General features: G+C 39.9%; 2 protein-coding genes across 4 annotated transcripts in view; one reads left to right on the top strand and one right to left on the bottom strand.

The window, feature by feature from the left end:
* Positions 1–9,499: 9,499 nt before the first annotated feature.
* LOC135261338 (matrix metalloproteinase-21-like) lies at positions 9,500–20,239 on the bottom strand. Of its 2 annotated transcripts, XM_064347554.1 has the most exons (8): positions 20,031–20,239; positions 14,997–15,555; positions 13,564–13,703; positions 13,241–13,382; positions 12,342–12,599; positions 11,861–12,033; positions 10,758–10,857; positions 9,500–10,471 (listed from the first exon to the last, which is right to left on the bottom strand). In XM_064347554.1, the coding sequence occupies exons 2-8, from the start codon at positions 15,370–15,372 to the stop codon at positions 10,275–10,277; spliced, it is 1,386 nt and encodes a 461-aa protein (XP_064203624.1). In that variant the 5' UTR covers positions 15,373–15,555; positions 20,031–20,239; the 3' UTR covers positions 9,500–10,274. The 2 variants fall into 2 exon arrangements, with proteins under 2 accessions (XP_064203624.1, XP_064203625.1); XM_064347555.1 differs by lacking the exon at positions 10,758–10,857 and having other exon boundaries at positions 10,278–10,471.
* Positions 19,415–22,454, top strand: part of dock5 (dedicator of cytokinesis 5) — a 40,267-nt gene continuing 37,227 nt past the window's right edge. For both annotated transcript variants that reach the window (XM_064347552.1, XM_064347551.1), the window contains exon 1: positions 19,415–19,585. In XM_064347552.1, coding sequence (XP_064203622.1) covers positions 19,543–19,585 — 43 coding nt within the window. In that variant the 5' untranslated portion in view covers positions 19,415–19,542. The remainder of the gene's footprint in view (positions 19,586–22,454) is intronic.

Raw genomic sequence — 22,454 nt, 5'->3', positions numbered from 1 at the left:
GTTAGGAAAACGGTAAGTCTGAGGGTTGAGGCAAGTTTACGGTTGTGTTCAGCAGCTTGAAGAAAGGTTGGGACATGAGTTTTATTGATTTTGAATGAACCAAAAAAATGTCTAGCAGCATGTGTACCCATGACCATACAAAATGTCTAATACATGCATGTTTTTCTTAGGGAGAACATTTTTCTTTTTTAAATGACCTCATACATATGATTTTGCATTTAAATTGTAGTATTCATGATATTTACCTTGTTTTCCATCCATTTTAAATGGGTTTTCAGGTGTTTTCAATGGTACCAATGGCTTCAAATTAGAGTTTAGGGCTCAAATTAGGGTTCAGCTAGGGTTAGGGTTAGGAAAACGGTAAGTCTGAGGGTTGAGGCAAGTTTACGGTTGTGTTCAGCAGCTTGAAGAAAGGTTGGGACATGAGTTTTATTGATTTTGAATGAACCAAAAAAATGTCTAGCAGCATGTGTACCCATGACCATACAAATGTCTAATACATGCATGTTTTTCTTAGGGAGACCATTTTTTTTAAATGACCTCATACATATGATTTTGCATTTAAATTGTAGTATTCATGATATTTACCTTGTTTTCCATCCATTTTAAATGGGTTTTCAGGTGTTTTCAATGGTACCAATGGCTTCAAATTAGAGTTTAGGGCTCAAATTAGGGTTCAGCTAGGGTTAGGGTTAGGAAAACGGTAAGTCTGAGGGTTGAGGCAAGTTTACGGTTGTGTTCAGCAGCTTGAAGAAAGGTTGGGACATGAGTTTTATTGATTTTGAATGAACCAAAAAAAATGTCTAGCAGCATGTGTACCCATGACCATACAAAATGTCTAATACATGCATGTTTTTCTTAGGGAGAACATTTTTCTTTTTTAATGATCTCATACATATGATTTGCATTAAATTGATAGTATTCATGATATTTACCTTGTTTTCCATCCATTTTAAATGGGTTTTCAGGTGTTTTCAATGGTACTAATGGCTTCAAATTAGAGTTTAGGGCTCAATATAGGGTTCAGCTAGGGTTAGGGTTAGGAAAACGGTAAGTCTGAGGGTTGAGGCAAGTTTACGGTTGTGTTCAGCAGCTTGAAGAAAGGTTGGGACATGAGTTTTATTGATTTTGAATGAACCAAAAAAAATGTCTAGCAGCATGTGTACCCATGACCATACAAAATGTCTAATACATGCATGTTTTTTCTTAGGGAGAACATTTTTCTTTTTTAAATGACCTCATACATATGATTTGCATTTAAATGATAGTATTCATGATATTTACCTTGTTTTCCATCCATTTTAAATGGGTTTTCAGGTGTTTTCAATGGTACCAATGGCTTCAAATTAGAGTTTAGGGCTCAAATTAGGGTTCAGCTAGGGTTAGGGTTAGGAAAACGGTAAGTCTGAGGGTTGAGGCAAGTTTACGGTTGTGTTCAGCAGCTTGAAGAAAGGTTGGGACATGAGTTTTATTGATTTTGAATGAACCAAAAAAAATGTCTAGCAGCATGTGTACCCATGACCATACAAAATGTCTAATACATGCATGTTTTTCTTAGGGAGAACATTTTTCTTTTTTAAATGACCTCATACATATGATTTTGCATTTAAATTATAGTATTCATGATATTTACCTTGTTTTCCATCCATTTTAAATGGGTTTTCAGGTGTTTTCAATGGTACCAATGGCTTCAAATTAGAGTTTAGGGCTCAAATTAGGGTTCAGCTAGGGTTAGGGTTAGGAAAACGGTAAGTCTGAGGGTTGAGGCAAGTTTACGGTTGTGTTCAGCAGCTTGAAGAAAGGTTGGGACATGAGTTTTATTGATTTTGAATGAACCAAAAAAATGTCTAGCAGCATGTGTACCCATGACCATACAAAATGTCTAATACATGCATGTTTTTCTTAGGGAGAACATTTTTCTTTTTTAAATGACCTCATACATATGATTTTGCATTTAAATTATAGTATTCATGATATTTACCTTGTTTTCCATCCATTTTAAATGGTTTTTCAGGTGTTTTCAATGGTACCAATGGCTTCAAATTAGAGTTTAGGGCTCAAATTAGGGTTCAGCTAGGGTTAGGGTTAGGAAAACGGTAAGTCTGAGGGTTGAGGCAAGTTTACGGTTGTGTTCAGCAGCTTGAAGAAAGGTTGGGACATGAGTTTTATTGATTTTGAATGAACCAAAAAAATGTCTAGCAGCATGTGTACCCATGACCATACAAAATGTCTAATACATGCATGTTTTTCTTAGGGAGAACATTTTTCTTTTTTAAATGACCTCATACATATGATTTTGCATTTAAATTATAGTATTCATGATATTTACCTTGTTTTCCATCCATTTTAAATGGGTTTTCAGGTGTTTTCAATGGTACCAATGGCTTCAAATTAGAGTTTAGGGCTCAAATTAGGGTTCAGCTAGGGTTAGGGTTAGGAAAACGGTAAGTCTGAGGGTTGAGGCAAGTTTACGGTTGTGTTCAGCAGCTTGAAGAAAGGTTGGGACATGAGTTTTATTGATTTTGAATGAACCAAAAAAATGTCTAGCAGCATGTGTACCCATGACCATACAAAATGTCTAATACATGCATGTTTTTCTTAGGGAGAACATTTTTCTTTTTTAAATGACCTCATACATATGATTTTGCATTTAAATTATAGTATTCATGATATTTACCTTGTTTTCCATCCATTTTAAATGGGTTTTCAGGTGTTTTCAATGGTACCAATGGCTTCAAATTAGAGTTTAGGGCTCAAATTAGGGTTCAGCTAGGGTTAGGGTTAGGAAAACGGTAAGTCTGAGGGTTGAGGCAAGTTTACGGTTGTGTTCAGCAGCTTGAAGAAAGGTTGGGACATGAGTTTTATTGATTTTGAATGCACCAAAAAAAATGACTAGCAGCATGTGTACCCATGACCATACAAAATGTCTAATACATGCATGTTTTTCTTAGGGAGAACATTTTTCTTTTTTAAATGACCTCATACATATGATTTTGCATTTAAATTTAGTATTCATGATATTTACCTTGTTTTCCATCCATTTTAAATGGGTTTTCAGGTGTTTTCAATGGTACCAATGGCTTCAAATTAGAGTTTAGGGCTCAAATTAGGGTTCAGCTAGGGTTAGGGTTAGGAAAACGGTAAGTCTGAGGGTTGAGGCAAGTTTACGGTTGTGTTCAGCAGCTTGAAGAAAGGTTGGGACATGAGTTTTATTGATTTTGAATGAACCAAAAAAAATGTCTAGCAGCATGTGTACCCATGACCATACAAAATGTCTAATACATGCATGTTTTTCTTAGGGAGAACATTTTTTTTTTTAAATGACCTCATACATATGATTTTACATTTAAATTATAGTATTCATGATATTTACCTTGTTTTCCATCCATTTTAAATGGGTTTTCAGGTGTTTTCAATGGTACCAATGGCTTCAAATTAGAGTTTAGGGCTCAAATTAGGGTTCAGCTAGGGTTAGGGTTAGGAAAACGGTAAGTCTGAGGGTTGAGGCAAGTTTACGGTTGTGTTCAGCAGCTTGAAGAAAGGTTGGGACATGAGTTTTATTGATTTTGAATGAACCAAAAAAAAATGTCTAGCAGCATGTGTACCCATGACCATACAAAATGTCTAATACATGCATGTTTTTCTTAGGGAGAACATTTTTCTTTTTTAAATGACCTCATACATATGATTTTGCATTTAAATGATAGTATTCATGATATTTACCTTGTTTTCCATCCATTTTAAATGGGTTTTCAGGTGTTTTCAATGGTACCAATGGCTTCAAATTAGAGTTTAGGGCTCAAATTAGGGTTCAGCTAGGGTTAGGGTTAGGAAAACGGTAAGTCTGAGGGTTGAGGCAAGTTTACGGTTGTGTTCAGCAGCTTGAAGAAAGGTTGGGACATGAGTTTTATTGATTTTGAATGAACCAAAAAAAAATGTCTAGCAGCATGTGTACCCATGACCATACAAAATGTCTAATACATGCATGTTTTTCTTAGGGAGAACATTTTTCTTTTTTAAATGACCTCATACATATGATTTTGCATTTACATTATAGTATTCATGATATTTACCTTGTTTTCCATCCATTTTAAATGGGTTTTCAGGTGTTTTCAATGGTACCAATGGCTTCAAATTAGAGTTTAGGGCTCAAATTAGGGTTCAGCTAGGGTTAGGGTTAGGAAAACGGTAAGTCTGAGGGTTGAGGCAATTTACGGTTGTGTTCAGCAGCTGAAGAAAGGTTGGGACATGAGTTTTGTTGATTTGAATGAACCAAAAAAATGTCTAGCAGCATGTGTACCCATGACCATACAAAATGTCTAATACATGCATGTTTTTCTTAGGGAGAACATTTTTCTTTTTTAAATGACCTCATACATATGATTTTGCATTTAAATTATAGTATTCATGATATTTACCTTGTTTTCCATCCATTTTAAATGGGTTTTCAGGTGTTTTCAATTGTACCAATGGCTTCAAATTAGAGTTTAGGGCTCAAATTAGGGTTCAGCTAGGGTTAGGGTTAGGAAAACGGTAAGTCTGAGGGTTGAGGCAAGTTTACGGTTGTGTTCAGCAGCTTGAAGAAAGGTTGGGACATGAGTTTTATTGATTTTGAATGAAGCAAAAAAAATGTCTAGCAGCATGTGTACCCATGACCATACAAAATGTCTAATACATGCATGTTTTTCTTAGGGAGAACATTTTTCTTTTTTAAATGACCTCATACATATGATTTTGCATTTAAATGATAGTATTCATGATATTTACCTTGTTTTCCATCCATTTTAAATGGGTTTTCAGGTGTTTTCAATGGTACCAATGGCTTCAAATTAGAGTTTAGGGCTCAAATTAGGGTTCAGCTAGGGTTAGGGTTAGGAAAACGGTAAGTCTGAGGGTTGAGGCAAGTTTACGGTTGTGTTCAGCAGCTTGAAGAAAGGTTGGGACATGGTTTTATTGATTTTGAATTAAGCAAAAATAATGTCTAGCAGCATGTGTACCCATGACCATACAAAATGTCTAATACATGCATGTTTTTCTTATGAGAACATTTTTCTTTTTTAAATGACCTCATACATATGATTTTGCATTTAAATTATAGTATTCATGATATTTACCTTGTTTTCCATCCATTTTAAATGGGTTTTCAGGTGTTTTCAATGGTACCAATGGCTTCAAATTAGAGTTTAGGGCTCAAATTAGGGTTCAGCTAGGGTTAGGGTTAGGAAAACGGTAAGTCTGAGGGTTGAGGCAAGTTTACGGTTGTGTTCAGCAGCTTGAAGAAAGGTTGGACATGAGTTTTATTGATTTTGAATGAAGCAAAAAAATGTCTAGCAGCATGTGTACCCATGACCATACAAAATGTCTAATACATGCATGTTTTTCTTAGGGAGAACATTTTTCTTTTTTAAATGACCTCATACATATGATTTTGCATTTAAATTATAGTATTCATGATATTTACCTTGTTTTCCATCCATTTTAAATGGGTTTTCAGGTGTTTTCAATGGTACCAATGGCTTCAAATTAGAGTTTAGGGCTCAAATTAGGGTTCAGCTAGGGTTAGGGTTAGGAAAACGGTAAGTCTGAGGGTTGAGGCAAGTTTACGGTTGTGTTCAGCAGCTTGAAGAAAGGTTGGGACATGTGTTTTATTGATTTTGAATGAAGCAAAAATAATGTCTAGCAGCATGTGTACCCATGACCATACAAAATGTCTAATACATGCATGTTTTTCTTAGGGAGAACATTTTTCTTTTTTAAATGACCTCATACATATGATTTTGCATTTAAATTATAGTATTCATGATATTTACCTTGTTTTCCATCCATTTTAAATGGGTTTTCAGGTGTTTTCAATGGTACCAATGGCTTCAAATTAGAGTTTAGGGCTCAAATTAGGGTTCAGCTAGGGTTAGGGTTAGGAAAACGGTAAGTCTGAGGGTTGAGGCAAGTTTACGGTTGTGTCCAGCAGCTTGAAGAAAGGTTGGGACATGAGTTTTATTGATTTTGAATGAACCAAAAAAATGTCTAGCAGCATGTGTACCCATGACCATACAAAATGTCTAATACATGCATGTTTTTCTTAGGGAGAACATTTTTCTTTTTTAATGACCTGCTGCAAAATCAATCAAGTTGGGCATCTGTCCTTTGTTCAGTTTGTGTTGTTTAGCTTTAAGGATGCTCTTGTTTATTGGTAATATACAGGAGTTGGCTGGAAATTACAGATTGTCTGTTGCTTGCAGCCATGATGCTAGTTTTATTGTCCAGTCCAGGATTACAGTGAATCTTTTTAATTATAGCAAAGGGAATACACAGAGCCAGCCTGATGAGATAATACACATCTCTCTCCTTTCTCTTTAGCAGTCATAATCTATCCCTCCTTCTCTACCCTCTCTTCTACTTTCAGTTTAATCATCCATATCTTACACACAGTCAGCCATTGTTAATTTTCCAGGGATAAATGCAGACTGTGATGCAACATAGTGATTCAGAATGTGCATGCACTAACCTCTGTACTGTGAGTGAAACAGCTGAAAATATGACAATTAATCTTTATTTGTACAGGGTAGGTTGACTGAGCACACATGCTATTTTACAGCAACGCCCTTTTAACACTGAGAAAAGCCCCTGGCTAGAATTCAAACCCAGGACCTTCTTGCTGTGAGGTGACAGTGCTATCCACTGCACCATTTTAGTAATAACATACTTGCTGTACTATTCAAACAAAAGGCCAAAACTCCGCTGATCATAGACTGAATATCCTGTATTGTCCTCCCTAACAGTGTTGATTAGATTATGTTCACTAGAGATCACTGAGTACCCACAGCAACTGAAGAATGGAAAGATAATTGAATACTTAATAGATCTGTTGCTTATTTTAAATGCATGTCCAATATTGAAGCAAATATAATTTTCTTTTCCTCAATCTTATTTGGATCATCCCCCCCCCCCCCCCACTAGCTGAATATGTTAAAGCTTGCTATTTTGCCACACAAATTATTGTCAAAAATGTGATCTTCAATGCAGAAAAAAAATGTCGAAAGTGATTCAGAGGGTATATTTGAGTTGTAGATTTTTCTCAGTTACTTTTATGTTGGTATCTTCACTGAAACAAGTTTGTCTTTCTTCCATTCCCAGAGCACAGCCAACGCCCAATTTCCGCAGCACTGCGCTCTCTCCCTCTCTTCACTCCAAATCTACCCTGCACTCGTCTTTGTAATGCTTCCCTTCCTCACCCTCCCTCTCTCCCTCTCTGCCTGCACTGAGTAGGAGGAGGAGGAGGAGGAGGGTGGAAGGATGAGGAGATGTGTCCTCATCAGTGACGTCTGTCAGCAACTGCACTGCACCTAGCCACCCACCTGGGCACCAGCACAAACATAACCACAGACAGACAGACGCACCCATGCACGCACACGCACGCACACACCCACACACACACACAAATCTAGCTACAGTACACCCACGGACCAACCAAAACACATTAATTTAAACTGCAGACCTTAGATAACCTTGCCACCGTACAAGATGTGTGTGTATATCCTGCTGCGTGCAGTGCCCACACACAGTCAGGTCAATGACAGTTGAATATATAATAATCTTATCCGACCTTGCAGCCATTTTCACAATCCCACAATTTTCTACTTGCAAAGTAAAACCAAACGCTTGATATATTGAGCAGTTTATAAAAAGAAACAATACAGTGCATGATTCACAAGTGATGCAGCCCCCTGTACAAATTTGACCTACCACCAATCACGCAGGTTTAATAACCAACTTGTCAAACACAAAAATGGCTAGGCACCACAGGAGACCAAATTTAATTTTGAACTGCTGAGCAGGACAAAATCGTCAAGGGTAGAGAATGTATCAGAGAGGAGATTTAATGAAATGATTGCGATAAACAGCCTATACAGTCTGCTTAAGAAATAATTCATACTAAAAGTACAGCAAAGATTATGAAATATGTCAGCTGGAAAATAAGCCTACAATTAGTGCTCAAAGCCTGTAAAGACCAGATATAGCTATAGCCTACATAGAGGTTCAGGCCTTTTCAAAGAAAAACGGAATACGATCAAAGTTGGAGTAAATATTTAGATTCTTCTCAGCGAGGTCACACTGCTGTTATAAATGAAGCAGCTGCCTACAACGAATCGCAATTTCCCCATGTTTTGGCCTACCCTGTTACTGTAGGTAGGCTATTGATACAAATATTACTAGCCGCGTTCAGCAAATTGCGATGAAGACACTAAACGATAATGCAATTTGAATTTGCATATTTACATTTTTTAAACGCCGTCCACCTTCAGACTGAGGTGGGTACTGGGTCGAACTGCCGACTAATGCAAAACAGCAGCCAAGGACGATTTTAAAGAGTGAGACAAAGGCAGTATAATCTATGTCTCATACAGCACTGCAGCATTCCCTCCATCAGCATTTCAGACAAAAAGCGTCTGCATTTCCTCCTCGTGACATGATTTAATGCTACTGTACCATATTGAGCCATTGGCTTCAGTGTATAATTTCTGAAAGCGACTCGGCGCTGCGGCCAAATGCATTCATCCAGAAAACAGTGCGGTACGTTCGGACGATATCGATGCAGTCTAATGGACACAATGCCGTTCTCCAGAATAGCATCCAACTGATATTGCTACTGTTGTGCCACATTAGTCGCCTATACGTATGAAAGGATTTCGGGGATTCAATTTAGAACTTTTGGAAGTGACAACAAATAGGCTACATGAAGCAGCCTGCACTGTCAGTTAGAATCAGGATTAAAATAGCTGTAGCGCTCATGTAAACCCAATGAAAACAATCGTTAACCAAATTTTAAGATAATCTTTTAATAGTAGGCTAGGCTACCGTCCAGTTAAATATATTTGGCTACCACTAGGAAGCAATTTGACTACATAGTTCAATAGTCATAATGCCGTTTGCATGCACGATAAAGACTGTCCATTTTCAGACATTTCCCCGAAGGAGTTATTTTACTAGGGCAACAGACACCTCGAAGAAGTTGTAGCTGCCCGAACCTTCAAGAAAGTGGATATCTTCTCTAGCACTAATGCAGTGCAACCTAGTGGTCGCATAGCGCCATTGGCACGTCCAATGGCATTTTTGAATAACCCCCTCAGCGTCAAAAAAAAGCGATTTGCTTTGTTGATCAAGGCTGAATTTAATCATTTAATTTTTTCATAAATATGTGTATCTCTCCTGGTTGTAATTGTAAAAGCATGCACACATTTTTGGCCAGGGGTGTAGCATGAAATTCTGGGCCATGGAAAAATGCAAGACCACCTTCCCCTTTTAAGTCTAGGCCTTTTTTTATTTTAAAAGAAGCGACTCAGAAATTAAGTAGGAACAGATTGCTTTACATGTATAATTGTGAGTAGAAATTATCATATTGATGAGCTAAAACGAGTCATAATAATGATTAAAGAAATGAAACAATAGCACCATCTCATGGAAGTAGTTTCCGGTCTAAAAAACCACCAATACCTGTCACTCAAGATTTGCCATTTATTTTGGGGAGGTAATTTTGCATAATTCATCAGTTGAAGCAAAGAATAAGGGTGAGATAGGGTGCCAGTTAAGCAGTCAGGATAAATGGACGGACATAAGAAAACTTGAGGATAAGACCAGGCCATATGTTAAACCTGGTCTTGAGCACTCCAAAGGTTTGCTTCCGTGTGACATCTAACGTCTTAGATCTGCTGAATTAGATGTCCTGCCAATAATTACAGAAATCACACAGTTTTGATGATCTTGTGGAAGGATCTCCACAAATGTTATTTTTACTGAAAATGAATCTGAGATGCTATTCAATCAAAACAGTACCTCTAACATAGTTATTTTCAGAGGTAATGCTTTTATTAAATAAGGTCTCAGACACATTTCTTTTGAACAATTTAAATTCCAGAGCCTAAACCTACAGTGCATTCAACAGCTCATTCTGTGTAGTTCAACTGTCATTCAATACATGGACTTTGAAAGTTCTTCTTGTTGACTCACTGTGAAGAAGTATGACAAATACAATTCATCACACTTTATTTGACTGAGGGAGAACAGCACTGCACTGAAGTGTATATAATAGCTCTATTTTAACTTCCCAAGTGGTGATCAGAACAATGAGTGCCTATTTAGAGCTGGTGAAAAAAATGTGGTTTCCTTACCAACATGAAGTCTGAATAAAATGCATTTTAAAAAGTGTGGAATTACGATGTTAACATACTGTTTGGCACTATTTTAGAAAAATAGGTTTCACAAAATGCTCAGTTTTTTTATCTGCCACGCACAGTGGTGGGATGGATGTCACACAAGTCCTTCCACTGTTCGGCCACTCTCCTGTGGGGCAGCAAGACATTGTGGGAAAGAGGATGTTCTCCATCACCTCCCGTGGACACCTCCCAGTAGTATAACCCTTTAATTAAGAACAAGGTGTGGTGGGAGTAGGAGTAGTATGCAGCATCCAAGTTACCTGTAAGGATCAATTCATTTTGTTCACTTTAGTATACAGTATCTCATGGAACCTGCTTTCATAAATTAAAAATCTAAAAGAAAGAAATGCATGCAGCAATTGCAACAATAGCACCATCTCATAGAAAACTGAGTGAAATCTACATTACTTTCGAAACAGTAAAAACAAATTCTACACAGATACAATTATTTTCCTTTGCATGATTTATAAAAAAAATATATCAAGTATCAAGGTGTAGAGAAGAAGGAATACAAACTATAAATAGATTAAAAAATATTCTGTTGACCTTTTGGATGATCATTCAAAACAAGGGCGGGAAAAACATCCTCTAAACTTTCAGGGAATCCTTGCTGCACTTGATGACTTGACACATTGTATCCCCACACCTAAAACAAAGTATGCAAAAAAAGGTCTGAGTCTTTTGGGCTGGGCTGCTTCCATGCAAGCATTTCTCTTGCAGCATTAATAAAACATTTACCATCCTGAGCAAACGGGCTGGTGTAATGTAAGCCTTTTATCACAGAGGCTGAAATTAAATGAAAACTTTCACAGGCATGCTAATTGCGTATTAATGGTGATGCTTTTCCCCTCTGAAAGAACTTAATGGTGGTAATAGCGGATCAAGGCATCTCTGTGGTTGCAGGAATAGAAAGTTTTCTGCATGGACTTAGCAAATAGAAATAGTCAGAGCTGTTGGAGGGCTTAGCATCAGGCACAGTGGAACTTGATTCTTGAAACCTGCACCATGGAGAGAGTGATTGTCACTACGCTTTGGCAATATGTATTTTAAATATGTCATGCCAATAAAGCATTTGAATTTGATTGGCTTCCTTCTTTTGGCTAAAGGAAGCATTGACATGTTGTACAGAAAATCTATCTCTGCCAGAAGATGATAGAATGAGGCTCAAGTCACAAAGAGATTACAGCATAGTTTGTTAACACATGTCCAGTTTGTTAAACCTTGTCCTGATGTATTTCTTGGTGACCTGCATTGGCTGCTCAATCACAGTTCTGATCATGGCCACGAATGCCTGCTTGCACTTCATTTGAAGTTGGCCTGGAGGGTGATGCCATAATTAACTTCCAGGGCCGAAAACAGCAAAATGTTCCCGTTTCACTTGCATAATCACTGCTCTCAAGAGGGTGGCAAAATTCAGTCGTGAGCCTGATCAGCAATTGGTGCTAATCCCATTGTAAGTCGTTCCTTAAGTTCTCTGAATGAATACGTAAGTTGCATGCATATAAGCCTCTGATTATGCTTTCTATTTCATGGCTACACTAGTGATTCTGAAGCCCAATATCTTCAATATGACCTGATATAACTTTAGGCGGGTTGTGTATATAGGGGAATTTGGCTTCTTCATTTGAGACACCAGTGAAAGCACTGACCTGGGCACCCTTGAAAAAGTAGACAAGGCCAAGTTGCCATAAAAATGCCGCGGTGTCCAGGGGGCCGGCAATGCCTGGGAAGCCATCAGAGATGCGCCTTGGGTACGCCAGGCCCTCGGCATCCTGGGAAAAAGTCTGGTCGGCGCCGTTGTCATAGCGCCAGTATTGAATGCCTACAAAAAGCGCAATGAGAAAGCCTTTATTATCTCAGAGATATGATTAATGTGCCTGCTTAGAATAGTAGAAAATAATACTCCTCTGTGTGGGAAGGCCAGCATTCAAAACTCGAGAATGGTTATAGCTACGGCTGAGGAGTATTTTCAGGACATGCAGGTTGGTTAGGATTGTACTATTATACATTATTATGGGGTCATTTCCAGAACACAAGAAAGCCCCCAAGAATCCCAGTGCAAGCGACTCTAATACTCTTGCTGCTCTTATATATATTTGCTTTGGTCTGTGTGTGCTTTTCGAAGGTTACCTTTAAAGAAGTAGGTCCTGTCCATGTCGGTGGTCCAGACATGGAGGAAGGCATCTATGCCAGCAGGCAGCCCCCTCCAGCCCTGCTCCAGGCCCCGAGGGTCTCCTCGACGAGGTCGCCCCCGGCGATTCTCGTACAGCCAGTACTGACTGCCGCGCAGGAAATAAGTGTTGAACCAGATCACCGGCTCCCCCTGCTGTGCCTCAGGCCCTTTCCTCACCCAGTCGAACACAGTGTCGAAGGGGCCCTCACACTGCCCTGATAAACAAATATAAAACTGAAGCCAGGGCAGTACTGATAAACAAACAGAGCTCATGTTCTCAGTTACAATTACAGTATCTGCTCCCTCTTGCCGTTATTTTCTCATGTAACACATATGATATACATGTACATGATGTAGTATATATTACATGTACAGTAACACTAAAATCTGGAAATTCTATTATAAATTGGCTTTTTTCATATTGCTAAAAATTCAATGCGATCTCAGAAAATGAGGCTGAAATAATGCTGTAAAATTTTATGCATGAGTGTAATTTGAAGAAATGAAATCAATAACGGCCATTATCAATGGCTAGGATGATCATTTTGCAGATGAAATTAAATCTGGTTTATATTCACTGAGTAGCAGCATGATACAAGACTGGGGCTGACCTCCATGGTATATCCTCAAGAGACCCAACAGAAAAGGTTTCAGTAAAATGTTTTTGACGTAACACAGATGTCTTGGATGATGTGTTGCAGTGAAAACATTATTTTAATTTTTTTTATTGAATGTCCCTTGTAGTGCAGGTTTCAGCTTAGTAGAATATATAGTTCTTTATTATATAGCTCAGTTTAAGATCAGACACTACAGGGCACAAAAATCAATTGGCAGGCTATAGGAGGATAATGCTTACCATACAGCTCCTGGATGGCCCTCTTGTCCTGCCAGTCTAGTTCCAGAGTGCCCCCGGTGGTGGGGTATAGAGGGTTCATGACTGAGTCCGGAGACGGCGAGTGGGGCAGTCCTAGGACGTGTCCTATCTCATGCAGTGCCACCTGCAATATGGTACACATCTACATGTCATTATTAATATTACCCAGGAGGCATAGATACATGGCATGTGCTAGCAAAGGAACAGCCATACTTTTCAGCAGCACTGTGGGAGATGCTGAATGCTCCATCTGTGCTTGTGTCCACTGACATGCGCTGATGTGCTGTGCGTGTATGTGTGTGCACCTGCAGCAGATTAACTCCGTGGTCAGACGGGGGGATGCTAAAGGGCTCATCGTCATCCAGGTGTATCTCTCCCGGCTGGTAGGTGTGTGCCAGCTCCCCACCGGGCCCATCAAATGACCAGGGGCAGCCAAAGTGACGCCCTACAGAGTGGCAGACACATACAAGCACAAGCAAAGGTCAGCGCTGTCTGTACACTGCTTCACCGAGCGAGCGACTACAGGTGGCCAGTAGAATTCCAATTACTTTGATGAAGAACGCATGAAACATGCAGGGCGAAAATCATTTACAGTATTCTGAAATATTAACGTCATATATTAAAATACAACTGTATGACACTATGGTATCTTTCCAAATATAGACCATATTGAAATGTCTGGGGAGGAAGGAAAGTGAACGTGCATGGAAGGTTAAATGCTATGAAGCATGCATTTGAGCCGGTGGTCTTCACTCCTGGTCCTGGAGAACCGCAGGGTCTTTCGTTATTACTCAGCACTTGAACAGCACAGCAATTAATCAAGTAAAGCAGTTGATTATGCAGTTAATTTAGGTCACTTGGTTTCATGGGTCTGAATCAGTTGCTGATCTTAAGGGAAAAACAAAAACCAGCAGACTCTGTGGCTCTCTGGGACCAGGATTGAGTATCACTGCAGCAAAAAGAAAAATGCATCCATATAAAGCAGGTTTTGTTTTAGCCCAGAAATAAGACACCTGCTTCTACTTAAGATCTTGATTAAATACTATGATTAGTTAAGTTGAATCTAGAATTAATTTTTTTGTGCAAGTTAAATGTTACATAACTGCTCTAATTTTTTTTGGCATTTGGGAATTTTCTGCTTCAAACAAAACCTAACATGCCCCTGTCCAATATTTAAAAATTGTATAGCATGTTCATGGTAGTGCGTAATGGTCCTGAATTTAACACATGAAAGTGGCTTGTAAAGCTGTCAATCGTCATCTGTGAGCTTAGATGACTAAGGTGGTACAAATGGGATAATTGTTAGGAAAGTGGCTTGACAAAGAGTCTATCGTGACCTCAAACTAGCGGAGGACTGAAGTACCATGTGAGAAAACAAAGGGAGACAAACTGGTGGCCCTATTTATGAATGATTCTGAGCTCTCCACTGAATTGCTTCACCGTGGGATATGTATTACAAATGGAGCCTTTTTCAACAGAGAATACATGGGAAGCGGCACCTGCATTTTCAGCTGGAGCAAAAAAAAATTTGGCTTGTGACTGGGATTCTGGGATCTAATTCCTAAGATCAACACCTTTGCAGTCAAACATCTCATACGTAATAAAGGAAAGAAGACACAAATGGAGACTAATCTTCTAAAATAAGTGCTAGCCACATGCCTCATTGTCTAATAATTGCCTACACCGTAATTCAGCTGTGCTTTGTATCAAAGCTAGCGGTAGGGTTTTTGTGCAGTACCTGTGCCGAATCCCAGGCGGATGTCAATCTCGGTCCCCGGGGAGCTGGAGTCCTCCTGGAAGGTCAGCGGGGTCACCTCGGCCCAGCGTCGGAAGGCCAGAGCGACGACCCGTCTCTGCTGCCGGGCGGGAAGGCGGGCGCTGTAACCCTCGGCGAGCAAGCGCCACCTAAGGCTCTTTTTGGCGAATGCCATCCCCGGCATGGGACCCCGAGCCCCGTCGGGCCCCCGCGAGCGCTTGCACCTGTGCGCTCCGGAGCCCAGGACCGGGGCTGTCTCTAGACCACGGGCCGCTACTCTCTTGTCAGCTCCGGCCTGGTGATGGAGTGCATACGGAGCTCGAAGGTCAGGGTAGGATGGCGGCGTGCCCTTGAGCATACGGAGAGGAAACAGGCCCTTGCACTGAGTGCTTTCTGATGAAGCCCTTCCTTCGATCGCTTCTATTTCACGACGTGAAGGACTTGGAATGAAAGGGCTGCCGTTCCGATCCCCAGTGATTGGGTTTCCAAGGCGTTCCTGAGATTTGAATTCAGATATGAATGTGTGCTCAAGCTTCGGTCTCTGAAATTAAAAGAGCAAAGAGCAGAGTCATGTGGCAGTCCAGACGCCATAGCAACAGACACTCATTTGCAACCTGAGCACAAATTTGTACAAGGAATGAGCCACATATAATTTAAGATACATATATACATCATGAATACCGATCAGGTATGCCAAGAGAGAACATTTGATAAATACAACACAGACATTAAGGGTCAATTGAGGTGTGCTTAGCTGCAGGTTTAAATCTGTAGACCATTGAACTGCATTACAACTGGAACAATTATTTGAAGCTGTGGAACAACGATTATTTGGTCCAGTTGTAATGCAGTTCTGTGGTCTAGAGGTGTAAACCTGGTCTTTAAACTCCAGCTAAGCAGACACAAATTGACCCCAAAGGTAATGGTACATATTAAAGTTTGATTCATTACCAGGCCTGAACACGTCCTAGGGGTAGATATATAGCGCCCCCTAGTGGTGATGGGGTAGAAGGCAGACAGAACCATCAGCAGAGATGATACAGCCGGCCGCATCTCTCTGAAGCTCTACGCTGTTACCCACTATCCTGGCTGTTACTCCCCTGAGATGGGCCTTGAATACTGGGAGAAGAGCTGGTCTTTATGCCCTACCATCCTGGCAGGGTCTGCACCTGTACACCTGTTTCTGTCACCCTTGTACAGGCAAACACCTGGTCATTGCCTCTAAGACAAGACAACTATCTCCCTCGTGCTGAGGCCAGCCATTGTTGTTCTCCACTCTGGCAAAGAAGGAGCATTACTCATCTTTCGATCTGTATATTTCATTTTCTAATCATCATAAAGGGCGTCTTGTTGCCGAATGCGATGGAGGAAGAGCCCCTAATGAGCCATGCTTTTCTCTCCAGGAGCTTTTAATAAAATTGTATTCTCTGAGTGATGCAATCCGATCTAAATGAGACCGATGAGCAGGGGGGTGGAAGGGCTAGTGCTAATCAGACCTTGACCGGAAAAAAAATAATGGACACCTGCCTTACACTGGACCGACTCATTCACTTAAGCCATCTTTTTTTGTGTCAGACAGACTAGTCCAACATCTGCACACTGCATAGGCAGAGCAACAGGAGAACAGGAGACAATAAGGCTAGAGAAGGAGCACTGAACTGGAAAAGAGGCACACACGTCCCAACTCATTGCAGTAATGACTGGCACACAGCTTTAAGCTGCTTTAGATTTTAATTTTGAAGTCAGTTTCAAGAAAAAAAAAAAACATTTTGACTGAAGTTTGAAGCACTGACTGAAGTTAGAAGGATTTTCAAGAAAAGTTTCAGTCCGTGCTACGGGTAGATTGTTCACTTTTAAGTCCTCTCGTTGACTTACAGTAGAAAATAATGTATTCATCACGTACAACTTCCACAAAAAGATGTTACATTATTCCCTCTCGCATGTACTGTAATGACATGATTTGAACACATGATGGCATTAGTGTGATTCACCTTTTTCCCCAGCCGAAAGGCTTTGCTTGAAACGAATCACTGCGTCATGCTTTAGACAGCTGGGCGAATTGTTAACTTAAAATTACTTTTAATGACTAACCATTATCGACAAATGAAGACAAATGACTTCTAGCAATAAATTCTGTTGCCCATCAGACATATCATTAATAGTAAGATAGTCTTCATATACCCAGTTTGACTAGAAATTTGCCAAAAGAGATGGGCTAATTATATGGACCATTTCAATTTTAAATATATGTTCACACACAAGGGATTAAGAATGATGACAGCTAAAGGAAAAATGTGTGAGGTTTAACACATTCATGATTCAACCGTCGAAGAGAACATCAGGGATTGTGAGTTAACAACTGTACTGTAAATTAGATGACTGGGTAGAGTGCATCCCAAATTCAAAATAACAGTGCTTTCAAATAAAGTATATGTATTAAGTATATGAACTGGCTTAGACTATATACAATATAATATAAAAAAGTACCTTCAATTATTTATTTGTACTCCCTCTTTGCAACCTTGCTGGCTCAATACAAGGCTGCCATCAGTAAGTTATGCTAATAACAGTGGACACATGCTTGTGTGAGGCAGATAATGATTCTTTCATGCACCAAGATCTATTGCAAAACATGTAAAACTAATCTCCAATGTCAACCCATTGTGAATATACAAATTGGCTTCTCCAGCACTGTACACTATTTTAGTCTATGCCAGTCTGCATGATGGCAGACATTTAGCACAAACATGATGCTTTCATGTCTCTCTTCTCTAACTATATCTGCCTAATTGACTTTTTTCCCCCACCAAAAAATGCTCTTGCAGCAATCTCCCTCTAAGGCAGGCTAAGCTGGGACAGTCCCTATGGGAATAGATCACTTGTGTTTGGGAGGTGGCCTCTTTTACACAGATCTAGCGATTTCCACATCCTTCCCACTCCAGAGTCTAGATTAAAGTTCCCCTGGGCACACTCTGCATAGGCTGGAAGAAGCACTCACCAGTCAGGGGGGATGCACATGGCGTCTGCCCCCGAGTAAATGGTCAACTCTGAAACTAAATCTCCAAACACAACTATCCAGAGAATGTAATTAAGAGCACCAGCTGAATGAACATTGCAAGGTGCTCATGGGAAACCACATGACAGACGATATGAGGTAGACTCTAATGCTCTGCAGCGGGGCTGTGGTTCTGCAGTTTGCCTGTCAGAGGACATCAGTGACGCCAGAGGAACAAAAGGCAAATTAGAGCAACAGACCAGCCACACACTTTAACAGCTGCAGAGTGCTATGCAGGAGAGGGGGGAGGGCCATTATGAGGCTTTACAATAACACCCAAAAATGAAATGCATTGTCCCTAATATGAGTGCAGGCTCTGCTAACATGCAACAAAATGTGAAAATTCAGTAGGCTACAATGAAGAATGTTTATAACTTTATATATTTCATAGGTACATTTTTTAAATAAAAGAAAACATATTATATTCAATTATTAAATGTACAACAAAAGGTTAAAATATTAGCTATTACACAAAGAGGCATATTTTCATACTACTGTGCGTGCTGTAATTAAAATGCTTTTTGTAAATGTTATCTATTTAAAAAATAAAGAAGTGGTATGCAATCACTTTTACATTTTATTGCACAAAGGAACAAAAAACACAAAAGTTTTGGCTGGAGACTTCTTCAGTCTATCTTTCATACAGTTCGTTATATAGCGTCCACCGGTTTTGAGACCCCTTAAAACCCAGCTCGGGTCTTGTTATAAAGTCAATACAGTCGTTGCTTTGTGGTTTTATTTTGTCAATACAATAAGCTGCAGTGATGTAACGACAAAGTCACCTTGAAGTCATCGGCGCCCTCAAGTGGTAACAATAACAGCAATAAATATGGAAAATGGATACAAAGTTCAGAAGCTCTTTTATGAGCAAAGACGTGTGGGAACTTGTTTCCATACATTAAAATATAGCCTAACTACACGGTTGAACTGTAGCCTACTTAGCACGCATTGTCTAACAGAATCAATATCTAATTGGCAATTTCCCCCACCATACACTCCAGGACATGCTTTGTGTTAGAGAGCTAGCTGCCCTTAAATGGTTCAAAATCTTCCAGCACATGGATTGCCATGCATGCATTTTAATTAAAGTACATTAGTTTGAATAGTGTTCGACTACAAATCCGATTCAATGGATCAATTTACCAATTAAAACAGAACTTTGCCTAGAAATTTTTAGGTGCGTCTGCTTTGATCTCCTCCTCTTCCCAATTCGCCATTTACTGTATCGACAGTCCTCTATAGCAACGTAGAGAAGTTAGTAGCGGGACTATTGAGCTCCAAATGCTTCAGTACACAGCCAGCGCCAAATAGTTTCACAGAGCTCAATCGTATTGCACACTTTGCTCCCACCCCTCCCCCTTCTGTTAGTCATCATGGCGGAACTGTAATGTCCAGGACGAGAAAACTGTACCACCCGCCCCTGGAGTTCATTTATTTATTTATTTATTTATTTTTATCACAAACCTCTCTACAATGACCAGGTGGATTCCAACTAAAAAAGAGAAATATGGAGTGGGTAAGTAAGGAGGGCCATGTTGCAGTTTTGTAGTCGTTAGCTATGATTTATTATTATCATATCGTACTCCCTCCTCACTCCTAGCTAACTAGCTATGCTACCTAATAAACTCTATAGAACTGTTCAAAGTTAGGAAGTTGAAAGTGTAGCTACCTGTCCCTGTTGGTTGTGTGTTACAGACGGGTACTTTTGACAGTTTTGTGGAAAATACATTGATTGTGCGTTCTGTTTAGGAACAGCATTAGCAGGATGACTTGTGCGAGTGTTTGGGATATGATGGGAAAGCGATGTGCCGTTTGTTTGGGAAAGTTGTATCGTACCAAATAAACTTTTTTGTTTACTTTGCAACATCGTATTTCCATTTTCCAAAGTTAGTTAGTTTACTAAACACAGAACATTGAATCGTGTTAGGAGAAAAAAAACGTGTTATGATGAGGCTACATACCAATGTGCAGATTAGCTACGTGGGTTTGCGAAGTTGCGTGGAGTGTGGTCAAATAACACACCCATAAGGTAAATGCAGCCATAAAAACGGACGGGCGCACCTAGCCGTTTTGTCTGTCAGTTTACAACAAACAGCATTGCCTGGCTACATGTCAATAAGTAAGTTGCATTATTGTTCCTGCACTAAGTAGTAGCAATTCTAAACCGTTGACTCTGAAAAGGACCAAGAGAGGGTGGAATTCCAATGCAAATGTAACTAAATAGGCGTCATTCCAAATTGCCAGATTTGTTTAAGCTGAATCTACAGTGCAAACACTAAAGTACCATTGCTGTAGGCTGGTGTGTTATGCAAGTATACCACTACAAAAAAAACCTTTAACACACTGTGCGAAGGTAATGAAGTTTAAATGTGAATACTTTGCCAGAGTGAACGACTGTGGATTTCACAAACCACACACTATGTCATGAAGAGATTAGACTACAGTAACTAATACTACTAAATTGAAAAAAGCATAATAAAAATAAAAGTTATGGCATGTTTTATATCGTAACTCATTACTTGGATCAGATATTGTGCACATACTGCAGTGAAAGCTACTTTTTACATGTCAGTGGTACTAACACATTCAGTAAATGAGGTGATTGGAATGTTACAATGCAAAGTGTGGAATGCAAAATTGCAGCCACATATTTTATTACATTTTACATTCGTAGAAGGCCTATGGAATTTGCTGGTCAGTTTCACTTTTTGTTTAGGCTTAAATTATGTGAGCTGTAGGTCAGGCATTGGGGGGACTCCAATGCAGCTCTGCCTTGTGTGGGCAACTGGACAAAACTAGCAAGCTTCTGTGGAATTCTTTACTTGTGTTTATATGCATCATGATCCAGGTATGGACAGAAGTCAGGCTTGCAGGTTTTTTTTCTTTTCCAAAGCAACTGTATTTGTGTCCTATTTTGAGTAATCAAAAGACTCCTAAGAGGCCACTGATTTATTTTCTTAAAGCCTGGATAAAAAGAAAAAGCCCTGTTAAAGCATAGGCGTACAATAACTGTCGCATCACAACGTGCCTTGAATGGGTTAAGGTGTAGATTTGTTTACTTTTTGGCTGTGTTTCATTTCAAGTTCATCACAGGGGAATGGAATAGGCCCTAATACACAATTATTTGAACATTCTTTTTTTACCTGAAATATTCAGTACTAAGTGTTATTTTAGAGTACCTCTTACCTCTGGGTGGTAAATAATTCCTGTCATATATTGGTCCCCTTATTTAGGACTTGCTAAAGGACTGATGGGAGTTTGAGTCAAAAGTGCTGACTGTGTTTATTCCTTCATTTTCTGTTAACTGTTCACTGAGATTACATCTGACCAACTGCACTATGACAGAAAATGTGGTTCATTACCCAACACCGGTGTGTACAAGCATTTCTCTCTCTCTCTCTCACACACACATACACACACACACACACACTCATATGTGCTTCTGCTTGGCAGCCAACAGACTGTGCAACTATAAAACCTGCAATTAATTTTTTTATTGGCCTGTGATTCCTTTTGCCTCTTCTAAATATATTTGGACCCCACATACAACCAGCAGAACTGGCTCGTGACTGATACTTCCAGGCCAAAATGATGAGAGCAGGGCGGACAGAGAGGCCAGTGACAAGCCTATGAGGAAGTACTGTGCAAACTGACGTGCAGTCGGCCAGGCAGTGATATCACAGGTTGAGGTGAACAATAGGCAGAGTGAGGCAAACCCACCAGCGGTGACTTGGCGAAAGCAGAGCTGTCTGTCCCTCCGACAGACAGAGGCACTTCTGCATCTCAACACACTCGTCATTATTGCAGCCACAGAGCCGAGCCTCTGTTACCAGGCGCATGCCCAGTCCAGGGAGCAGTGGGGCCCTGAAACAGTCCATTGTCAGTGCCTGCAAGTGGCATGGGAGATGGCTGCTCTTTACTTTTTTGTATGGCCTTAATAAAGGGCATTGTTTTCTGGGCGGGGAGAAAAAGGCAACTTGGCCTTTATTGGTTTTTGGCAGAAGCGTGGAGTGCAGATGAGGATGCAGGTTCCAAAGCCCCGCCCCCTCCTGCAGTAAGTCAAAATGGGCAAACCCTTCAGTGCATTCTTTTTTTTATATCTTCCCTTCTTGTATTTAAAGGGGCCCAATGGCTTAGTGTCACTGTGTAGAACTATGCAGCTATAGCTTTGCGGTTAATCGTGCAGGCTAATGCCTCACTGAAGCTTAAGTTGAAACTGATTTAAAAGATTTTTGGCAGTGCAGTGAGCATTTGAAGAAGAGCCAGAGGTTGGGAAGTGTTGAAGTGTTAAATACTGTCCCCAGAGCTATTGCAAGGTAGATTTGTAAAAGCCTTGTCTGTCCAACCAGATGCTTTCGCTGAGTTTTAATCGCTTTGGGAATCAC

The sequence above is a fragment of the Anguilla rostrata genome, chromosome 8 (assembly GCF_018555375.3).
Source record: "Anguilla rostrata isolate EN2019 chromosome 8, ASM1855537v3, whole genome shotgun sequence".
In the NCBI taxonomy this organism is placed as follows: Eukaryota; Metazoa; Chordata; class Actinopteri; order Anguilliformes; family Anguillidae; genus Anguilla; species Anguilla rostrata.
The sequence above is the reverse complement of the archived record's forward strand: the minus strand, read 5'-3'. Positions and strand labels throughout refer to the sequence as shown.

Coding starts and splice junctions, on each gene's coding strand:
- LOC135261338 (XM_064347554.1), bottom strand. CDS start 15,372: ATGCTCAAGGGCACGCCGCCATCCTACCCTGACCTTCGAGCTCCGTAT. Junction 13,704..14,996: donor CCGCCTGGGATTCGGCACAG/GTACTGCACAAA, acceptor GCCACTCTGTAG/GGCGTCACTTTGGCTGCCCC. Junction 10,472..10,757: donor TTTGAATGATCATCCAAAAG/GTCAACAGAATA, acceptor TGATCCTTACAG/GTAACTTGGATGCTGCATAC.